The following is a 14,603-nucleotide window of genomic DNA, read 5'->3' on the forward strand; positions in this document are numbered from 1 at the left end:
TGCCGCAACTTGGTTGCCTTTACAAACAAGTCCGTTTGCAGTGGGTTTTGCTATGGTCTAAAGTTGAAGTGTGCAGTTTTGTTTGATACCAACCGACTTTAATAAAAATCCTGCTGGTTATATTTTTAATTTTAGACAACATGTGTTTTTTGATTTATGTTTTTTGTTTGTTAATAATAAAATATGGCTTTTAAAAAACGTAGGAACTATCTTTGCAATACAGTTTAGGTAGTCGAGCCGTATTCTGTGTGAGACCCAAACAGTGACAGATGGCGTGAGAGCAACGTACGGCCAGATAATTTAAGTTTTCTATTTCCTCCCCCCTTTTGTATCATTTTGACCGCTTGATAATAACACGACACTGTTTAAAATCGAAAAGGTGAGTTTGACAGAAACGTTTAAGAGACTTGTACAAACGTGGGTGATTATGCCCATCTTCAACACATGTATGTATGGCTGTACAGCTTACTGACCTGTTGTGTTTCTGCAGATCTTAGATAGAAAAACTGCCACGATGGATGCCCTGCAGAGGAGAGTGATTCAGGAGGATACGGCTCAGTACAAACTCTTCTTGGTCAAGCCGGATGCTTTATCTTCCCAGCAGATTGAGGAGCGTCTTACACAACTAGTGGAAGAGATTTTGGCAAAAGTTGCTCCCCTCTTGATACAGTACATCTGGCAGCATCAGCCTTTCAACCTCAAGTATTATACTGAGAAAGGTATTGTGTGTGAAAACCCAAGAGACCACTTCATATAAATATTTAGGACAATTTACTGTATTTGTTTCATCTATTGTTTCTCTTTTACAGGTGGTACCCCTGCTCATATTGGAGGAAGTACTCAGTTTGGGGACAATGTGGAGGATGAGTGGTTTATTGTTTACCTCTTGCAGCAAATCACAGATTCTTTTCCAGAGCTTGTTGCCAGGTAAGACAAATTAGGGTATATTTATTTTTCAACATAAATAAATAGTGAAAAGATGTGTATGTTTTTTGTTGTTGTTGTTTTTTTTTACCTTAAATTACAAAAGCACATGACACTTGCCTTCGCACTTCTGACTTCCACTTCATGTTTGTCTTAAAAGAGTTGAAGACAATGATGGAGAGTTTCTTCTGATTGAAGCAGCAGATTATCTCCCCAAGTGGTTAAATCCTGACACCAGTGAAAACAGAGTAAGTCAACCACATGACCATATCTGATAGTGAGGGTTTTTTTTATTCATCACAAAAGTTAATCAGTCACTGCTGACAAAACTGTTTAGCCCCCCCAGTTGACATGTTGAAGAGCTTCAGAACTTCTTAACATGATTTCGAAAACGTGGTTAACATCAGTGTTACGATATCGCAATCTTTTCTTCACTTTTTATTTAATTAAGTTTCTCCTTTTTTGTTGACATATTCTTTAATCTTTGATTCCCTTACTATTGTCTCTTTGTAGGTTTTCTTCTTTAGAGGAGAACTACACATTCTTCCCTGTCCTACCAAGTCCTGTCTAGTAGGGATCTCAAAAGAAGTGGTACCAAGTGTGACACAAGCTTTGGAGCTGCTCTGTAGCCACCCAGAAGCATGTAAGGCAAGCCCAAAGATTTGCTCAATCCTGAGGAAGCGACTAGAAGGGTGAGGATCATGATGTCCTGTGTTCAACATACAACTCACAAGTACAGGATTCTGTTCATACGGGTTTCTCAAATTCAAGAACATCAGTGTCTGCTGCCAAAATATTAAGAGTATGAATGCTACATTTTGTCCATTTAGGTACCCAGAGAAGATTCAAACCAACCTCCATAGAGCCCACTGCTTCATACCTGCAGGGATTGCCACAGTGTTAGCACAGCGTCCTGACCTGGTGGCCCCTGCAGTTTTAGCCTTTTACCTGCGTGATACAGTTGATCTGCAGGCGTGTCGGAGTTTCAAAACCTTCCCTGCTGATACAAGGGTCCTCTCAATGGTAAACACATGCATTTCGCTGCCCAAGGAGCAAGTGGCAGTCTGCATTTATGATACTATTGCTCTAATTTGATTTTCCATGCAATGAAATTCAACTGTTTGTAAGTATGTAAAGATTCTCTGTAATGTTTCACAGCTAACACAAGCAATTTATCTCCCAGGTGACATTCACACGCTGCCTGTATGCTCAGCTTCAGCAGCAACAGTTCACTCCTGACAGGAGGAGTGGCTTCATCCTGCCTCCTCGCTCTCATCAGCAGTACAAAGCACATGAGCTTGGCATGAAACTGGTATGCAACTATAGTCTACTCCTATTTTGACCTCTTTCTCATAGATGAATCAGAACCTGCTTTTTGTGCATTAAGTATAGTGTAAGCTGGTCTGTAATCTGTAATCGTTTTGTTTCTGGTTGTAACTCCTTGCTATGGATGTTTGTGTTTTGCTCCAAGGCCCATGGTTTTGAGATCCTGTGCTCTAAGTGCAGGCTGCCCTCTTCAGAGCCCGATGCCCCTGTTAGCTGTAACCCACAGTGGAAAAGTTTTATGAACAGTTTGAAAAAGAATGACTACTTCAGGGTGAGTCATGCTCTCCAAAAGCTAATGTATAGAAGAAGGGATGATATTCACTCAAAGCAGGAACCAGGCAGACATTTTTGAAGTATTTTTCTGTTGTAAGAAGAGTTTACTGTGTTTTCAAACACAGGGAGAGCTGGAGGGTTCGGCCCGTTACAGGGAACTGACGAAATCTGCAGAAAACTTCTTCAAACAGTCTGTCGCTTCCAAATCCAGGTGAGGACTTTGCGCCTGTGCTCCTGTGTGTTTACAAATTTATACCTCCTTTGAAATTGAAATGCACCTGTCTGAATGTCCCTAATGTATATTGTATTTCTTGTCTCAGTGTTTCGTCCCCAGGAGAGGAGGTTCTCCAGCTGCTGCACAGCTGCAAACCATTTGACTTGGAGGAGCTGAAGAAACTGATGTCACAGCTCCCCCCAGAGGACAGTGAGTGAAAAAAAATAATTTGACTGCAACACTCAGGATCTCAAGACTTGAGAAGCACCTAGTCAAAAGCACGCATCAGTCCCAGGGAGGTGTTGTCTGCCAAGTTTGTTATTTTAGAGGTATCGGAAATTCCTAAAATTCCAAATTCAGAAACCATAGCTGCAGCAGAATTTATTGAATAATAAGCCTGCATGTAGAGATTTATATTTTGATTATTTTACCAAACTAACCTCAAATAATCCTAGATAGTTGGACTTCAACCTTGGACTTCTCCTTTCAGTTTCTGTCCTTCAGCGTCCACCAGTCACCCTGTGTTCCCTTTTTCTACAGTTTCCCATAATGAGTCTGTCTTTGTTGTCTCCAGGTGACAGCTGGCTGGATATCACAGCTCAGGACTTGGAGCGCATGCTGCAGGACCAGAGAGGGGGGAGAGCTGATGTTGGCAGTCAGAAGTCCAGCTCCACAAAACAAACACAGCATGCGGGGCACACAGAGGAGAGGAGAAAGGAGACAAAGGACAGCAGGGAGGAGGAGAAGGAGGAGGAGGAACAAGGTTACAGTCTGGTTGCTGTCAGTCAGGGGATGAAGAACTTCCTAAATGCGATGTCATCTCATGAGGGAGCTGAACTGCCCTGGTGCGAGAATGCCTTTCCAATACATGTCTAGACTGTAGATAAAAAAGGCTCCTGTTTAGCCCCGTAAATCAAAAGATTTTAATGTTTTTGTGTCTTTTTGGATTGTATGTTAAAATTGAGCATTAAAAGGAAAGCTACATGTAGTTGGAAGTACAGTTAATCTCAGCCTGGTAAGAAGTACAGTGCATTGGTGTGTAAATTTGTCCTTTTGCTTTGTATTTTAGGAGCAGTTCAACTCAGTCTTTTAGTTTTGACCCTGATTCTATGGCCAACGCACTGGACAGACTTCTAGGTATGTTGCCACAATGAAAGACAGTGTTACACCTCCTGTGATATACTAATCTATTTTCTTGTACTTTCTGTAGGAAGCAAAGAAGAAGAACTGGACTCAGATGATCTTGATGATGATGATGATGATGATGATGATGATGATGATGATGGTGAAGAGGAAGAAGGGGTGGAGGAAGTGGGAGCAGAAGGGATATCCGGTGAGGCAGAGACCCTGGATGGTCTCAGGAGATACATGGATCAAATGGACCAGGAGCTGATGAGCACAAATATAGGCCAAAGCTTCAACCAGACGGTAAAAAGTCTATGTATTCCTGTGTGCCTCCTTCTCACTAAACCTTTGGATATCGTTGAACATGAACTATTCCTGAATCTGTCCTCTCTGCAGAGTTACAACAACCCAGGAGTCGACAATGGCTACCAACATCCCTCCGCCAAAGTCAAGTCACCAATGCAAGGCGGTTCAGAAGATGCCGAAGAGGAGGAGATTCAGCCTCTTGATGTCGACCTCAACCTAGTCACAAACCTGCTGGAGTCCCTCAGCTGCCAGGCCGGACTGGCTGGACCAGCTTCTAACCTACTGCAGAGTCTAGGATTACACCTACCACCAGACTCAGATCCTTCATGAGGACAGAAGGTAGATCCCGAGGCGTTACTGAGGAATTCATAACTTTTCTGACAAAGCACTCAAAGAGGTTTCACCTTAAGTGATTTTATTTTCAATAAGAATGATACTGTGTACAATCAGTTTTTTGTGACAAAAACATCATTTGTACTGTAAGTCTGTATTTTCAGGAAGAACAAACACTCTTGGAGCTTTTTCTGCATCGTGAAACAAGAAAAAACATTTTTCAGAAAATAAGTGTTAATACTGATTAATTTCATGCTTGTGTGGTCTGTAGTCCTGCAAACCAAGTCTCTGGCAGTCTAAAATAACCTAGAGACATATTATTTAGGCTTAATAGCAGGATAAACCTGAGCCACACTGCAAAACACTTAAAGGCAACTGCAAGTTATAAGCAGGGAGTTTTAATATGCTGCTTTATATGTTAGTGCTGATGTGACTGCACTTAAATCAGATGTTTGAAAAAGAATAAATATTTTTGCAACAAGCTTTTATGTCAGTTTCATTATAGTTTTTTAAACATTGATCCCTGTGCTGCACTATCATTTGATAGTTTGTAATATTTTTGGCAGGTGAAGAAGTAAAATGTTAACGTACAATCATAATTCAACAGTGGAAATTAACTCAAAATAGCATCTGAACTTCTAACGAGCTGAAATCCCTTTCATCTGACTTTGGAAGTCAGACTCATTCAGGGGAAACCGCTTCAACCTATGGTTAAAGATTCATTCCGTTAGGAATCTGAGCTCAGACACTTTAAGCTGTTAAGTGATGAAAGTGGCTACGTAGTTTGTATTCAGTGCAGATAACCCACACTTCATCATGAGTAGTAGAAGGTCTCGGACCTTTAAGTTACTTATGAGTAGAAATAACACTTTAAAAACAACCTGTTTCAAGAAAAAATGTCAAAGTTCGGTAAAAGCATCAAAATTTGTAGGTAGAAAAAGAGTCCATAGTCTGGAGCAACCTATTTGAAAGTCTTATTTTGGTGTTGGATGCTTATAAATATGTTATTGAACAAAATATCATAAAACATGTAAAAACTGTCCTTTGAACTCACTAGCTTCTCATGCATTCAGCATTATGTTGACAGAGGTAAAATGACTATCACTATGCCCCGCCTCTGACTTTCCTTTAACCTCAGTTGGCAAGATTACAAAGGCAAAGAGCTCCAGGAGCATAGGTTCTATGAACAAGAAGTTTCTTTCACAGGGTTAAATAAATGAAAGAGGAAACGTTGCATGAATATTATGAATAACAGACCAAGTTTTCTTCATCCTCCAAAGTGATCCTACAAAAGCTGCAGGTATGGTTGCACCACCTGTCTGGCTGAGTGTAGCAGAGCAGCAGCGATAGGTGACACACACAGAGCTGTTACACCCACTAGAAAGTTCAGCACCATTCCCAGTAAGAGAACAGCGAGCAGGTACCCATGAAAAAGCAAACTGTGCCAGCTGCTCTTACTCAACACATGCCATGGACTGTCAGGGTGCAGCAGCCACAGGAGGCCCAGCACCCAGCCCTGGTTCACCAGCTGGGTGTAGTAGATGTCAAAAATGGTTGCTTGAGAATCAGGAGGGAGGCGGTGCTCTGTTTCTGACACTTTAGCCAACCAAGTGAGAGACAGACTGTGGAGGAGTAAAGCAAGAGGTGCATATATGTACACCAACGGCACAGCACTTGCCACACCCTGCGAGGCTAGAAAGAGAGATAGAGGAAGCTCATGTTAATGATTAACGTTGAGTGAAGAATCATAAGGTACACCTTCAGATAACGTCCGCTTTTTTTTTTTTTTTTTTTTTACCTGTGATGACAAATGATGCCCCACACAGAAGGGAACTCAGAACAAAGAAATGGAGACATGGGGGAGAAGCCAGCTTCAGGCAGAAACTAAAGCCAACTGTTACAATGGGAAGTAGAGGCAGAGTGGTGGAGAAGAGACCATTGTATGTGCTGTTAGCTTTAGCCCATGTAACCAGCACAGCATAGGTGCTGCTGCAGATGGAGGGCACTAGAACTTTTTCACCCAAGGACCTGGAGTAACGCTTCAGAGGCACTAGATTCACAAGGTGGAGGAGATTTAGGACAACGAGAGAGACCAGAACCTGGACAAGAAAGGGGGAAAGAGGAGTTAGAGATTGTATGTCAGTACTAAATTGATGCAGTATAGATAAAAGTGATAAGCAATCAGAAATCAGATAAACATCAGGGCATGGCACTTAAGTTCAACATTCTCAAAGCTCAGTCTTAGCTAGTTTCAACCTTTGAACGAGACCACATTGGATGTCAACCCTTTAGTTAAACATCTATCATGAGATTGGTATTTAACTACACTGAGCCCCTTCTTCCTGTGACAGGACCACATGATCTACCCTTCAAGCTAGCACACACAGACACAGCAAACTGACACAGTTACAGTAGCCACCAGCAACACTTCATTGTGTTGTTGTGGAGTTAACTGCACTAATGATTAACAAAAAAAGTAAAAGTTCTCCTTTTTCTTAGAAGTAATGTAGGTAGTTATGCTTTACCTTTGTTAGCATATCATACACAACATGTTGATGGTAATTATACTGACAATTAATATTGATTAATTTAAATTCAAGGGTAAATCATCATCAGAGAAGCACCAACCTGAGCAAAGCAGAGGGCTACTGAATACGGGTAGTGATACTGGGGGACAAAGATGCCAGCCACAAAGTTTCTGAGTTTGTCAGCCAATCCATAAATGACCACAACCAGCAGGCAGAGGGCGGGGAGCAGTGGCTTCAGTGCATGATTAGACGAAAGACTCTTTATCACTGAGTGGCACCATCCTTTACTCCATGTCCCTGAACTGCACATAGAAACAGACATGAGTCATGCGGTAACATTGTGAGTCCGTGTGTAACTTCTTTCTATATAATAATAATAACAGTTTGGTCCTAAAAACATTTTTGAGAGGAAATAACAAATCAAATAAGGAAGGAACCAAAGGCAACATTTTCTCCAAGCTAAATATGTTACAAAGTTCACTAAATAAGGACTGCTTTGTTCATCAGAGAGGTAACACTCTCATAGAGGCAGCAATAGAGGAGAGGTTTACATGCCTGCTGAAATATCTGACAGTATTTCACTGCACATGCAAATAAATTTTGCATATCTAAAAGCAGTTTTTCTCATCTGTCTGGTGCAGAAACATGAAGTAAATGATAATTCATAAAAGCAAGCAGGTTTTACCTTTTACCCGTACAACATGCAGTCATTCTGTGCAAATGTTGCTGCCAGGGAGGCAGAGATCTGTGTCTGGAGTCAAGAGAAGCAAAAGAAGGTAGAAAAGGAATATTACATCATACAATTATCACAACTTCAATACTGCCAGGTTAATTTTTGTTTGTTTCCTTTTTAACAGGTTTGATTCTTCTAAATTCAAGACTTGAGTGAATTTGAAATACTTGAGTAAAATACGTCACAGGCTACTAGAAAACTATAATTTCACAAATTCATATTTTAAGAGAGGGAAAAAACTGAATGACTTTTAAAATGTTTCACTGACATTATTTAGCTAATTTATATATTTAGCTTTTACACATGTAGTTTATTAATTTACATTAAGACCCAATGTTGCCTTCTGAAGCTTTGTCATGGGACCAGCCAGGGATGATTTGTCTTATGGAAACATACCCCATTTTAATAGAAGTAACATTCCATCAGGCAATGGCACTTCATGTAGGGAAGACCAGGGTTGGTAGTCCATTATATAACACTACCAAACCAAAGGACACTGTGTCATCACATTTATATCAAGCATTTTATGTATCAAGGGGATTAATCATTTAATATTCAAAAGCATTTTGGAAAAAGGAGGTTGAAAGCTTTGTTATAAGCCTTGTTTCAGGTACCTAGCTTAAGGCACGTAGTAGCGTGCACAAAATCTTTGTCAAGAGATCAGGTGGAGCTGGTTGTCAAAAATCTAAGTTGTGCTACTTTTCAAATAAAATCAAAGTGTATGCTGCGTGGCTGTTAGGTTTTAATTTAACCTGTAGAAATCTCTGTTTCCCACACACCTCCCATTTAAATACTTGTATCATGGAAAAAAAAAAAGCAAAAGGAATGAGAAGCGTTTAGAGGTTTTTTTTTTTTCTTCTATTTTAGAACTAATCTAGAGTCTATATCTTGATAAAAAATGTGAAGGGATTAGTTGTCACAGTGTGCCAATTTGTCTTTAAAGGGTTTTGTAACTTTCTGTTAAACTGATTTACAAAAATATACAGGATGCTTATTCAAGAGAGGACCTCAAAGTCTGTCCAATCTTGGAGGGACCAGTGTAAAGTGAATTTACTATGAGTAATTCCCTTGAGAGTTTTTTAAGTGTGACAACCAACCTCGGTCTCCCCTATACTTTATGAAGACAACTGTCGTGGAAAAGTAAATCAAGTGAGCCAAAACAAAAAGTCGGGTCACGTGCTGAAGCAAACCTGGTTATGAGTCTGGGTGTGAGAATTAATGTAAAAACAAAAATTGTGCCACACCACCAAATAGTTACCTTCCGTAAAATTTCAGTAAACTATATAATTCGTAATAATATATTACGAAATTAAGTGCCTGATGTATCATAAACGTAGCTAAATGTGACAAATTCGAGTGACATGTTTATATCGAGTTATGTCCTGTCATGCACTGTTAAGGACTAATCCTTATAACAGTGACGGATCTTCTCTCCGTTTAGGCTTTTTCAAACGGAGTCAGTAAACTGTTGTAAAGTTAGAAAAATATGCCTTACTCACCATCTGAAAGTCCTCATAAAGTCATGTACCATCCTTACTCTCCATTCTCTCATAGCACTTCAAATAAATGATCCAATTACAAAGGTGTCACCATTTCAGAGTGTCTCTTCAGCCGTCGACCTCTGCTGCAGGTGCTTACTTCGTGTAAGTGCCTTCTCGTGTGCTGGTGGACTTTGGTCCTGGTGTGTTTATTGTGCAGTAATCAAAGCAATGTAGTATGACAGCTGTCTAAACTCGGCCAAAGCAAATAACACCTGCACTATCCATTAAGATAGATGTTTGCTGACACATTTATTACACACTGTGGAAGATAGAGGGAGATGTAGCCTTAATAGACGAATTTCATCGACTAGAGTGGCTTACGTGCGCTACCAAATTATTATAAGTTTTATCATTATTGTTCACTATGATCAGGAATATGTTAGTCTTTCTGTTTAGCTTTGGTTTCGAAAATCCTGACAGTTCTTCGCATTTTTTTTGTTTGAATCTTTGTACCTGTATGCAGCCCAGAAAGCATCATGGAGTCTACCAGCCACATGGCAGCATGAAAGGGGCGGTCTGATAAAGGAAACAAACTTGTCACTCAATGAACTTACTCAATATGACAACAGGAGGCAGTAGTATTCAAATGTTATGGTGGTGGAGCCTATCTTGTCCCATCAAGCTTTAGACAAAGATAAGCATGGGGGAGAAGAAAACACACCTTTTCCTTAAGTGGTTGTGTTCATCATTTTATTTTTTATCCCTTTCATTACATTTATTCAAGTGCTGCACGGACACACAATTTCAAAATGCTAACATTTTCTTGAAATGTTCCTGTGTAAGCTAACATTTACTCATACTCCATAACATGATTTTGTATTTTTACTCCATTACACTTATTTTGCAGGGGTTACTTGACACTTTCTAGACAAAAGCACTGACTCTATCATATGTCCATGTTTCTGTCCAGCCCCATCCCATCAGTCAGTTTTTTGTTTACCGAAGACCCTTTTTACTGCTCTGAACTTATTTAACAGATACTGTTTTGGCTTTACCGCCTTCTCCCTATGACTCACCGTACCAACAAATTACACAATTTTTCTTGTTTTCTTCTTTCTCCTCTATTTTACCAAATCTCGTTTCCTCGTGAAGCACACATCTGTTAGTCTCCCTGTGTTGCTTGCTTGTGTCATTTTGCAGTGTTTTCATGTCTTTTTTAACCCTGTTTTACATTTTCACACTTTCATTTTTCCCTTCCTCTCCTGAATTATGTTTTCTCTGGTGTGACTTTCTCCTGGCTCAACATTCTCTGAGAGATATTACCCAAGCTTCCACTCAGCTGATCAGCCTGCAAGTAACCCTCCAGAGTCAGTCTGCTTATGTCCTGCCTGTCTCCATAAACCAGCCATTTCCATCATTCATCCTCCTTTGTTGTCCACCTTCACCTCCACTGAGGTAACAACAGGTAATGTAAAGTGCCCCATCTTCTATTTCTATTACCAGCCTCCTGAGATGTCCCAAAACTGTCATGTTCATCCAGGTCTTCCTCCTGGATGCTCTTGAGACCCCATTCCCTTTGTCCATTGATCAACTCTCAGGCCACTTGCCTCTCATTCAGAGGTCTTCCACCCACTGGTCTGTCAAGGAAAATAGACACTAACTGAAGCACATTCAACCAAAAAAAAGTGTCTCTAAGCATAAATGGGTATATTTTGTAAGCTTCTGCTGCACACCATTTCAAATATTTCACTGTGAAAGGGTTTTCAACCTGAAAGCCTTAGAGAACTCAGAACCAATGTTGAAAATAGAGTAATCCCAAGAGTAAGAAAATTGACCATTTTTGAGGAAGCCTTTCATGACTGAATGACCAAATAAACCGCAATAGTTGGGAGTTAATTTGGGTGAAGTAGGTCTCTCCTATGTCAGCTGTCAGAGCCAGCTACCATGTGGCCCTCTAGAGCTCTTATGTGTTACTGTGTTTCCAAGACCACCAGCTGAATAGGGGCAGGCTGACGCAGGGAGTGAGGCAGAGTTGCAGCTTTGCTACAAATACATTTTTTTCTATTTTACACTTTTTCTGAATCTTAATTTGCCATTGGTTTGTTGAAACATTTTTGTAGTTTTTAATATGGACTGTTTTTGGTACAGCATGTTCTTCTGATGAGGTGCTGTTGGGGGGAGCTAATGCATCTGCCAAATGATGTAAACGAGATGGGTGTTGTACTGTCCAGGTAAAAAGTTCTGCTTCTTTTCTGAAAAGTTAAGCCTAAATACTCATTTATAATCATGTTGAGCCTCCTATGATGTTGCTGTATACCTGTCTTGACATTTTACTTCTCTGTATTGATATTTGTGGGGACATGCCAGAGTGAATAACAGCTGTAACACGGCCCCTAGAGAACCTGTCAACACATCCCAAACAGTGAGCAGCATCTGTGACAGGGAGGTCAATAGTACAAACAGTGACCATTCCTCCATCATACCAATCAAGAACAAAGGTAAAGGCTGTATTTTAACTGCTCCTTCTGTCTTCAAGACATACCGCAAACACAACTTCAAACAAACTGTGCTTTCTGTATTTCTTGGGCTTTGATCAGTATGTGAACCAGAGGAGGTGCTGGTGCCTGCTCTTCCAGAATTAGCTTGTGTAGAGCGAGGGTATATCACCCCACTGCAAGTGTACAACCTGCTGAATGCTGAGGACGGTCAACCTGCCTTATATGATCCTTACTATATGCTCATCTTGGACTGTCGCAGTGCAGAAAGGTAATCAGATGCTATATCATACATGTTAATGTTATCACATACGCACAAGTTTGTTTCACCATTTATTGGAAGTACACTATTTTTAACGATGAGCTTCTTATAGTCAACAATTGTTCTGTTTTGTCTGTTTTCGCTACATAAATCTATTTGTGTCTCCAATTTATGAATGGATGTGTATTAGGTACAAGGACAGCCATGTGGTGACAGCAAGGGCTGCTGTGACTGTGATCCATCCTGAACTGGGCTGTCTAATCAGCTGTATAGAGCTGCAGAAGTACTCTATAATACTGCTGTATGCAGAGGAAGGATGTAGCCCAGGTCAGCACTCTAAGTTTAATCTGCATACTGCATGAAAGATGGACAATACAACAACCTCCCAAAAAATGAAGCAAAAAGATATAGAGCTCCCCCACAGACTGGCTGCTGTAGAGGTCATTGAGTACAGCTCCTCTAGAGATGGTACATGGGTTTAACCTTAGGCATAGAACACACTCACATGATGTTTTGTGTTAACGTAAGACCTAAGCACTACGGCTCTGGGAGTCAATCCCTATTCTCAGTCTCCAAACGCAGACAGATGTCAGAGCTTGTCACAGGATATTTTGACTTAAACTGTGAACAAGAGAAGTAAGTGATGCACTGTCCATCTATTTATACAGTACATTGTTCATTCTGCTTTGCATCATCATGGAACTATACTTACTGTGTTTGATTACACTGAGTTCTTAGTTTATCTTTGTTTTATTTTCAGTTGGAAGTGTGAAAGCCAGGGCAGACTCCCCAGACCTCCAACGTTGTTTCTTTCAGCTCAGTGATTTAGGAATGGACCCTATCATCCTGCTCGGGGGATTCTCAGCCTTCTCTGCCCTCTATCCTTTCCTCTGCACATCACGTATGGTCCTTCTGGAACCTGAACGCTACACCCTCACCATCTACCCCTCAGAAATCTTGGAAGGAGCCCTCTACCAGGGCTCTGCATCACAGGCCTCTGACTACCGCATCATCAAGAATCTGCACATCACACATGTGGTTAACGCAACTGCTAACAGCCCAGATGCCTTCCCCAACATATTGTCCTACCTAAGGCTGCGTCTGAGTGATGATGCACAGCAGGACCTGGTGAAAGCACTACCACTGGCATCCAGTTTTATTAACACAGCGCTTAAGGGTGAGCCTGCCGGTCGTGTTTTGGTGCACTGTAGTATGGGTAAGAGTCGGAGCTCTGCACTAACTCTGGCCTTCCTCATGGAGCATCGGCACTGGTCTCTGCTTCATGCTCTGCGCTGGTTGAAGGAGAGGAGAGCATGCACGGCACCCAACATAAACTTCCTGCAGCAGCTGCTGACTTATGAGGAGCTGCTTTTTGGGAGCAGACTCACCTCGCTGGATGAAATCCGCAGATGACTTGACATTTCCTACAGTTACAGTAAAAATGTAAATAATCCTTTTTTTAAACAGTGTACTTAAAAATGTAAAACTGTCATAGATTAAAGTTCTTTCTGCACAAATTAGATGTTAACTTCCAGCCTTCACACAGTATTATTTATTATGCTATGCCTCCGTCACAACAGTAAAATTATAATGTAATCATTGACATGACATTTGTCCAACAGTTGGTATAACATCAACATTGATGAAGTGTATGAATAATATTTTGCATTAAAGGCTATTTTTCATTTATTTTCAATGAGGTGGTGATCTGATATGTCGAGCCATGCCACCTGTTTAACAGTATCTGTATGAAGCTGTATTTACACAGTGAATAGTGCACTGGATGCATATTGTACTGTAGAGCAAGGTTATAATAGTTTTGGATTTGTCATTATAGTTTAGTTTTAGTTAGTTTTGATTTTTTTTTTTCCATTACGGTTTAGTTAAAATTAGTTTTAGAGCAGGCATTCTAGTTTTTATTTAGTTTTGATTTTTGTAACAAGGCTTAGTTGAGTTTAGTTTCAGCTTAGTTTTAGTTTTTCATACCTAACCAGGTGCAGGATTCAAAAAGGTCAGAGTATATATTTTTTAATACTGTTCAAGTCCAACATAGTGCTCACTGCTCAGTTAATGCTGATACTGAACTGTTGGCTGCTGCCTTCAACACACACACAAAAAAATTAAACTTAATTTAAAAAATATATACATAAATTATATAAAAATAATGTTAACATAAATTACATAAAATTAATATAAACTAAAACTATATAAAACAATATGATAATGAGCTTAAATATTTAGAAACTTTGACTCTAACAAGAAAGACGGACTTACATACAATTAAAGTCAGACTCACATGCAATTAAACTATTACAGATGCTCTGATTCATTGCTTCACCACGTTTCGTTGCAGCCATAGAGGTTGCAGCACAGCGCACAGCCAGTCAGTGCAGTAAACAAGCACGTCCCAGTACGTCCTATGATGGTGCCGTACGGCACTGACAACTGCCTAATACTGTCCTAAAATTGGTTGGGAAAATGTGTCAGATTAATTTAAATACTAAAGGCTGTTAACATTTTCAGAAACTAAAACTAAGGGCATTTTCTCTATAATTTTAGTTAGTTTCATTTAGCTTTGTGAACACAAGATACAGTTTTAGTTT

At 40.2% G+C, this 14,603-nt stretch overlaps 3 protein-coding genes across 5 annotated transcripts; 2 read left to right on the forward strand and 1 right to left on the reverse strand.

Moving 5' to 3' along the window:
- Nucleotides 1–132: 132 nt before the first annotated feature.
- On the forward strand, nt 133–4,900 carry ecd (ecdysoneless homolog (Drosophila)). The gene is made up of 14 exons (XM_074676622.1): nt 133–379; nt 491–719; nt 810–927; nt 1,085–1,172; nt 1,438–1,616; nt 1,755–1,947; nt 2,108–2,236; nt 2,396–2,521; nt 2,649–2,734; nt 2,844–2,947; nt 3,312–3,582; nt 3,807–3,874; nt 3,948–4,165; nt 4,259–4,900. The coding sequence occupies exons 2-14, from the start codon at nt 515–517 to the stop codon at nt 4,496–4,498; spliced, it is 2,025 nt and encodes a 674-aa protein (XP_074532723.1). The 5' UTR covers nt 133–379; nt 491–514; the 3' UTR covers nt 4,499–4,900.
- Nucleotides 4,901–4,944: 44 nt separating this feature from the next.
- LOC141795652 (uncharacterized) lies at nt 4,945–9,478 on the reverse strand. The gene is made up of 5 exons (XM_074676623.1): nt 9,262–9,478; nt 7,715–7,780; nt 7,130–7,331; nt 6,300–6,600; nt 4,945–6,193 (listed from the first exon to the last, which is right to left on the reverse strand). Exons 2-5 carry the CDS (start codon nt 7,738–7,740, stop codon nt 5,787–5,789), a joined length of 936 nt encoding a protein of 311 aa, XP_074532724.1. The 5' UTR covers nt 7,741–7,780; nt 9,262–9,478; the 3' UTR covers nt 4,945–5,786.
- Nucleotides 9,479–10,052: 574 nt separating this feature from the next.
- On the forward strand, nt 10,053–13,569 carry LOC141795444 (serine/threonine/tyrosine-interacting-like protein 1). 3 transcript variants are annotated; one of them, XM_074676324.1, is made up of 6 exons: nt 10,053–11,264; nt 11,392–11,474; nt 11,611–11,741; nt 11,841–12,009; nt 12,191–12,327; nt 12,761–13,569. In XM_074676324.1, exons 2-6 carry the CDS (start codon nt 11,404–11,406, stop codon nt 13,411–13,413), a joined length of 1,161 nt encoding a protein of 386 aa, XP_074532425.1. In that variant the 5' UTR covers nt 10,053–11,264; nt 11,392–11,403; the 3' UTR covers nt 13,414–13,569. The 3 variants fall into 3 exon arrangements, with proteins under 3 accessions (XP_074532425.1, XP_074532426.1, XP_074532424.1); XM_074676325.1 differs by having other exon boundaries at nt 10,053–10,708; XM_074676323.1 differs by having other exon boundaries at nt 10,053–11,474.
- The last annotated feature ends 1,034 nt before the right edge of the window (nt 13,570–14,603 follow it).

This window comes from Halichoeres trimaculatus, unplaced genomic scaffold (assembly GCF_033239565.1).
Source record: "Halichoeres trimaculatus isolate MK-OKI-2021-1 unplaced genomic scaffold, fHalTri1.1 fHalTri1_scaffold_8, whole genome shotgun sequence".
Taxonomy (NCBI): Eukaryota; Metazoa; Chordata; class Actinopteri; order Labriformes; family Labridae; genus Halichoeres; species Halichoeres trimaculatus.

Excerpts from the sequence above, each read along its gene's own strand:
- ecd (XM_074676622.1), top strand. The coding sequence starts at position 515 with ATGGATGCCCTGCAGAGGAGAGTGATTCAGGAGGATACGGCTCAGTAC. Across the intron at positions 1,173-1,437 it reads CTGACACCAGTGAAAACAGA|GTTTTCTTCTTTAGAGGAGA; the intron begins GTAAGTCAACCA and ends GTCTCTTTGTAG. Across the intron at positions 3,583-3,806 it reads GAGGGAGCTGAACTGCCCTG|GAGCAGTTCAACTCAGTCTT; the intron begins GTGCGAGAATGC and ends TTTGTATTTTAG.
- LOC141795652 (XM_074676623.1), bottom strand. The coding sequence starts at position 7,740 with ATGACTGCATGTTGTACGGGTAAAAG. Across the intron at positions 7,332-7,714 it reads GCATGTTGTACGGGTAAAAG|TTCAGGGACATGGAGTAAAG; the intron begins GTAAAACCTGCT and ends TTCTATGTGCAG. Across the intron at positions 6,601-7,129 it reads TAGCCCTCTGCTTTGCTCAG|GTTCTGGTCTCTCTCGTTGT; the intron begins GTTGGTGCTTCT and ends TTTCTTGTCCAG.
- LOC141795444 (XM_074676323.1), top strand. The coding sequence starts at position 11,404 with ATGAGGTGCTGTTGGGGGGAGCTAATGCATCTGCCAAATGATGTAAAC. Across the intron at positions 11,742-11,840 it reads CATACCAATCAAGAACAAAG|TATGTGAACCAGAGGAGGTG; the intron begins GTAAAGGCTGTA and ends GGCTTTGATCAG. Across the intron at positions 12,010-12,190 it reads GACTGTCGCAGTGCAGAAAG|GTACAAGGACAGCCATGTGG; the intron begins GTAATCAGATGC and ends GATGTGTATTAG.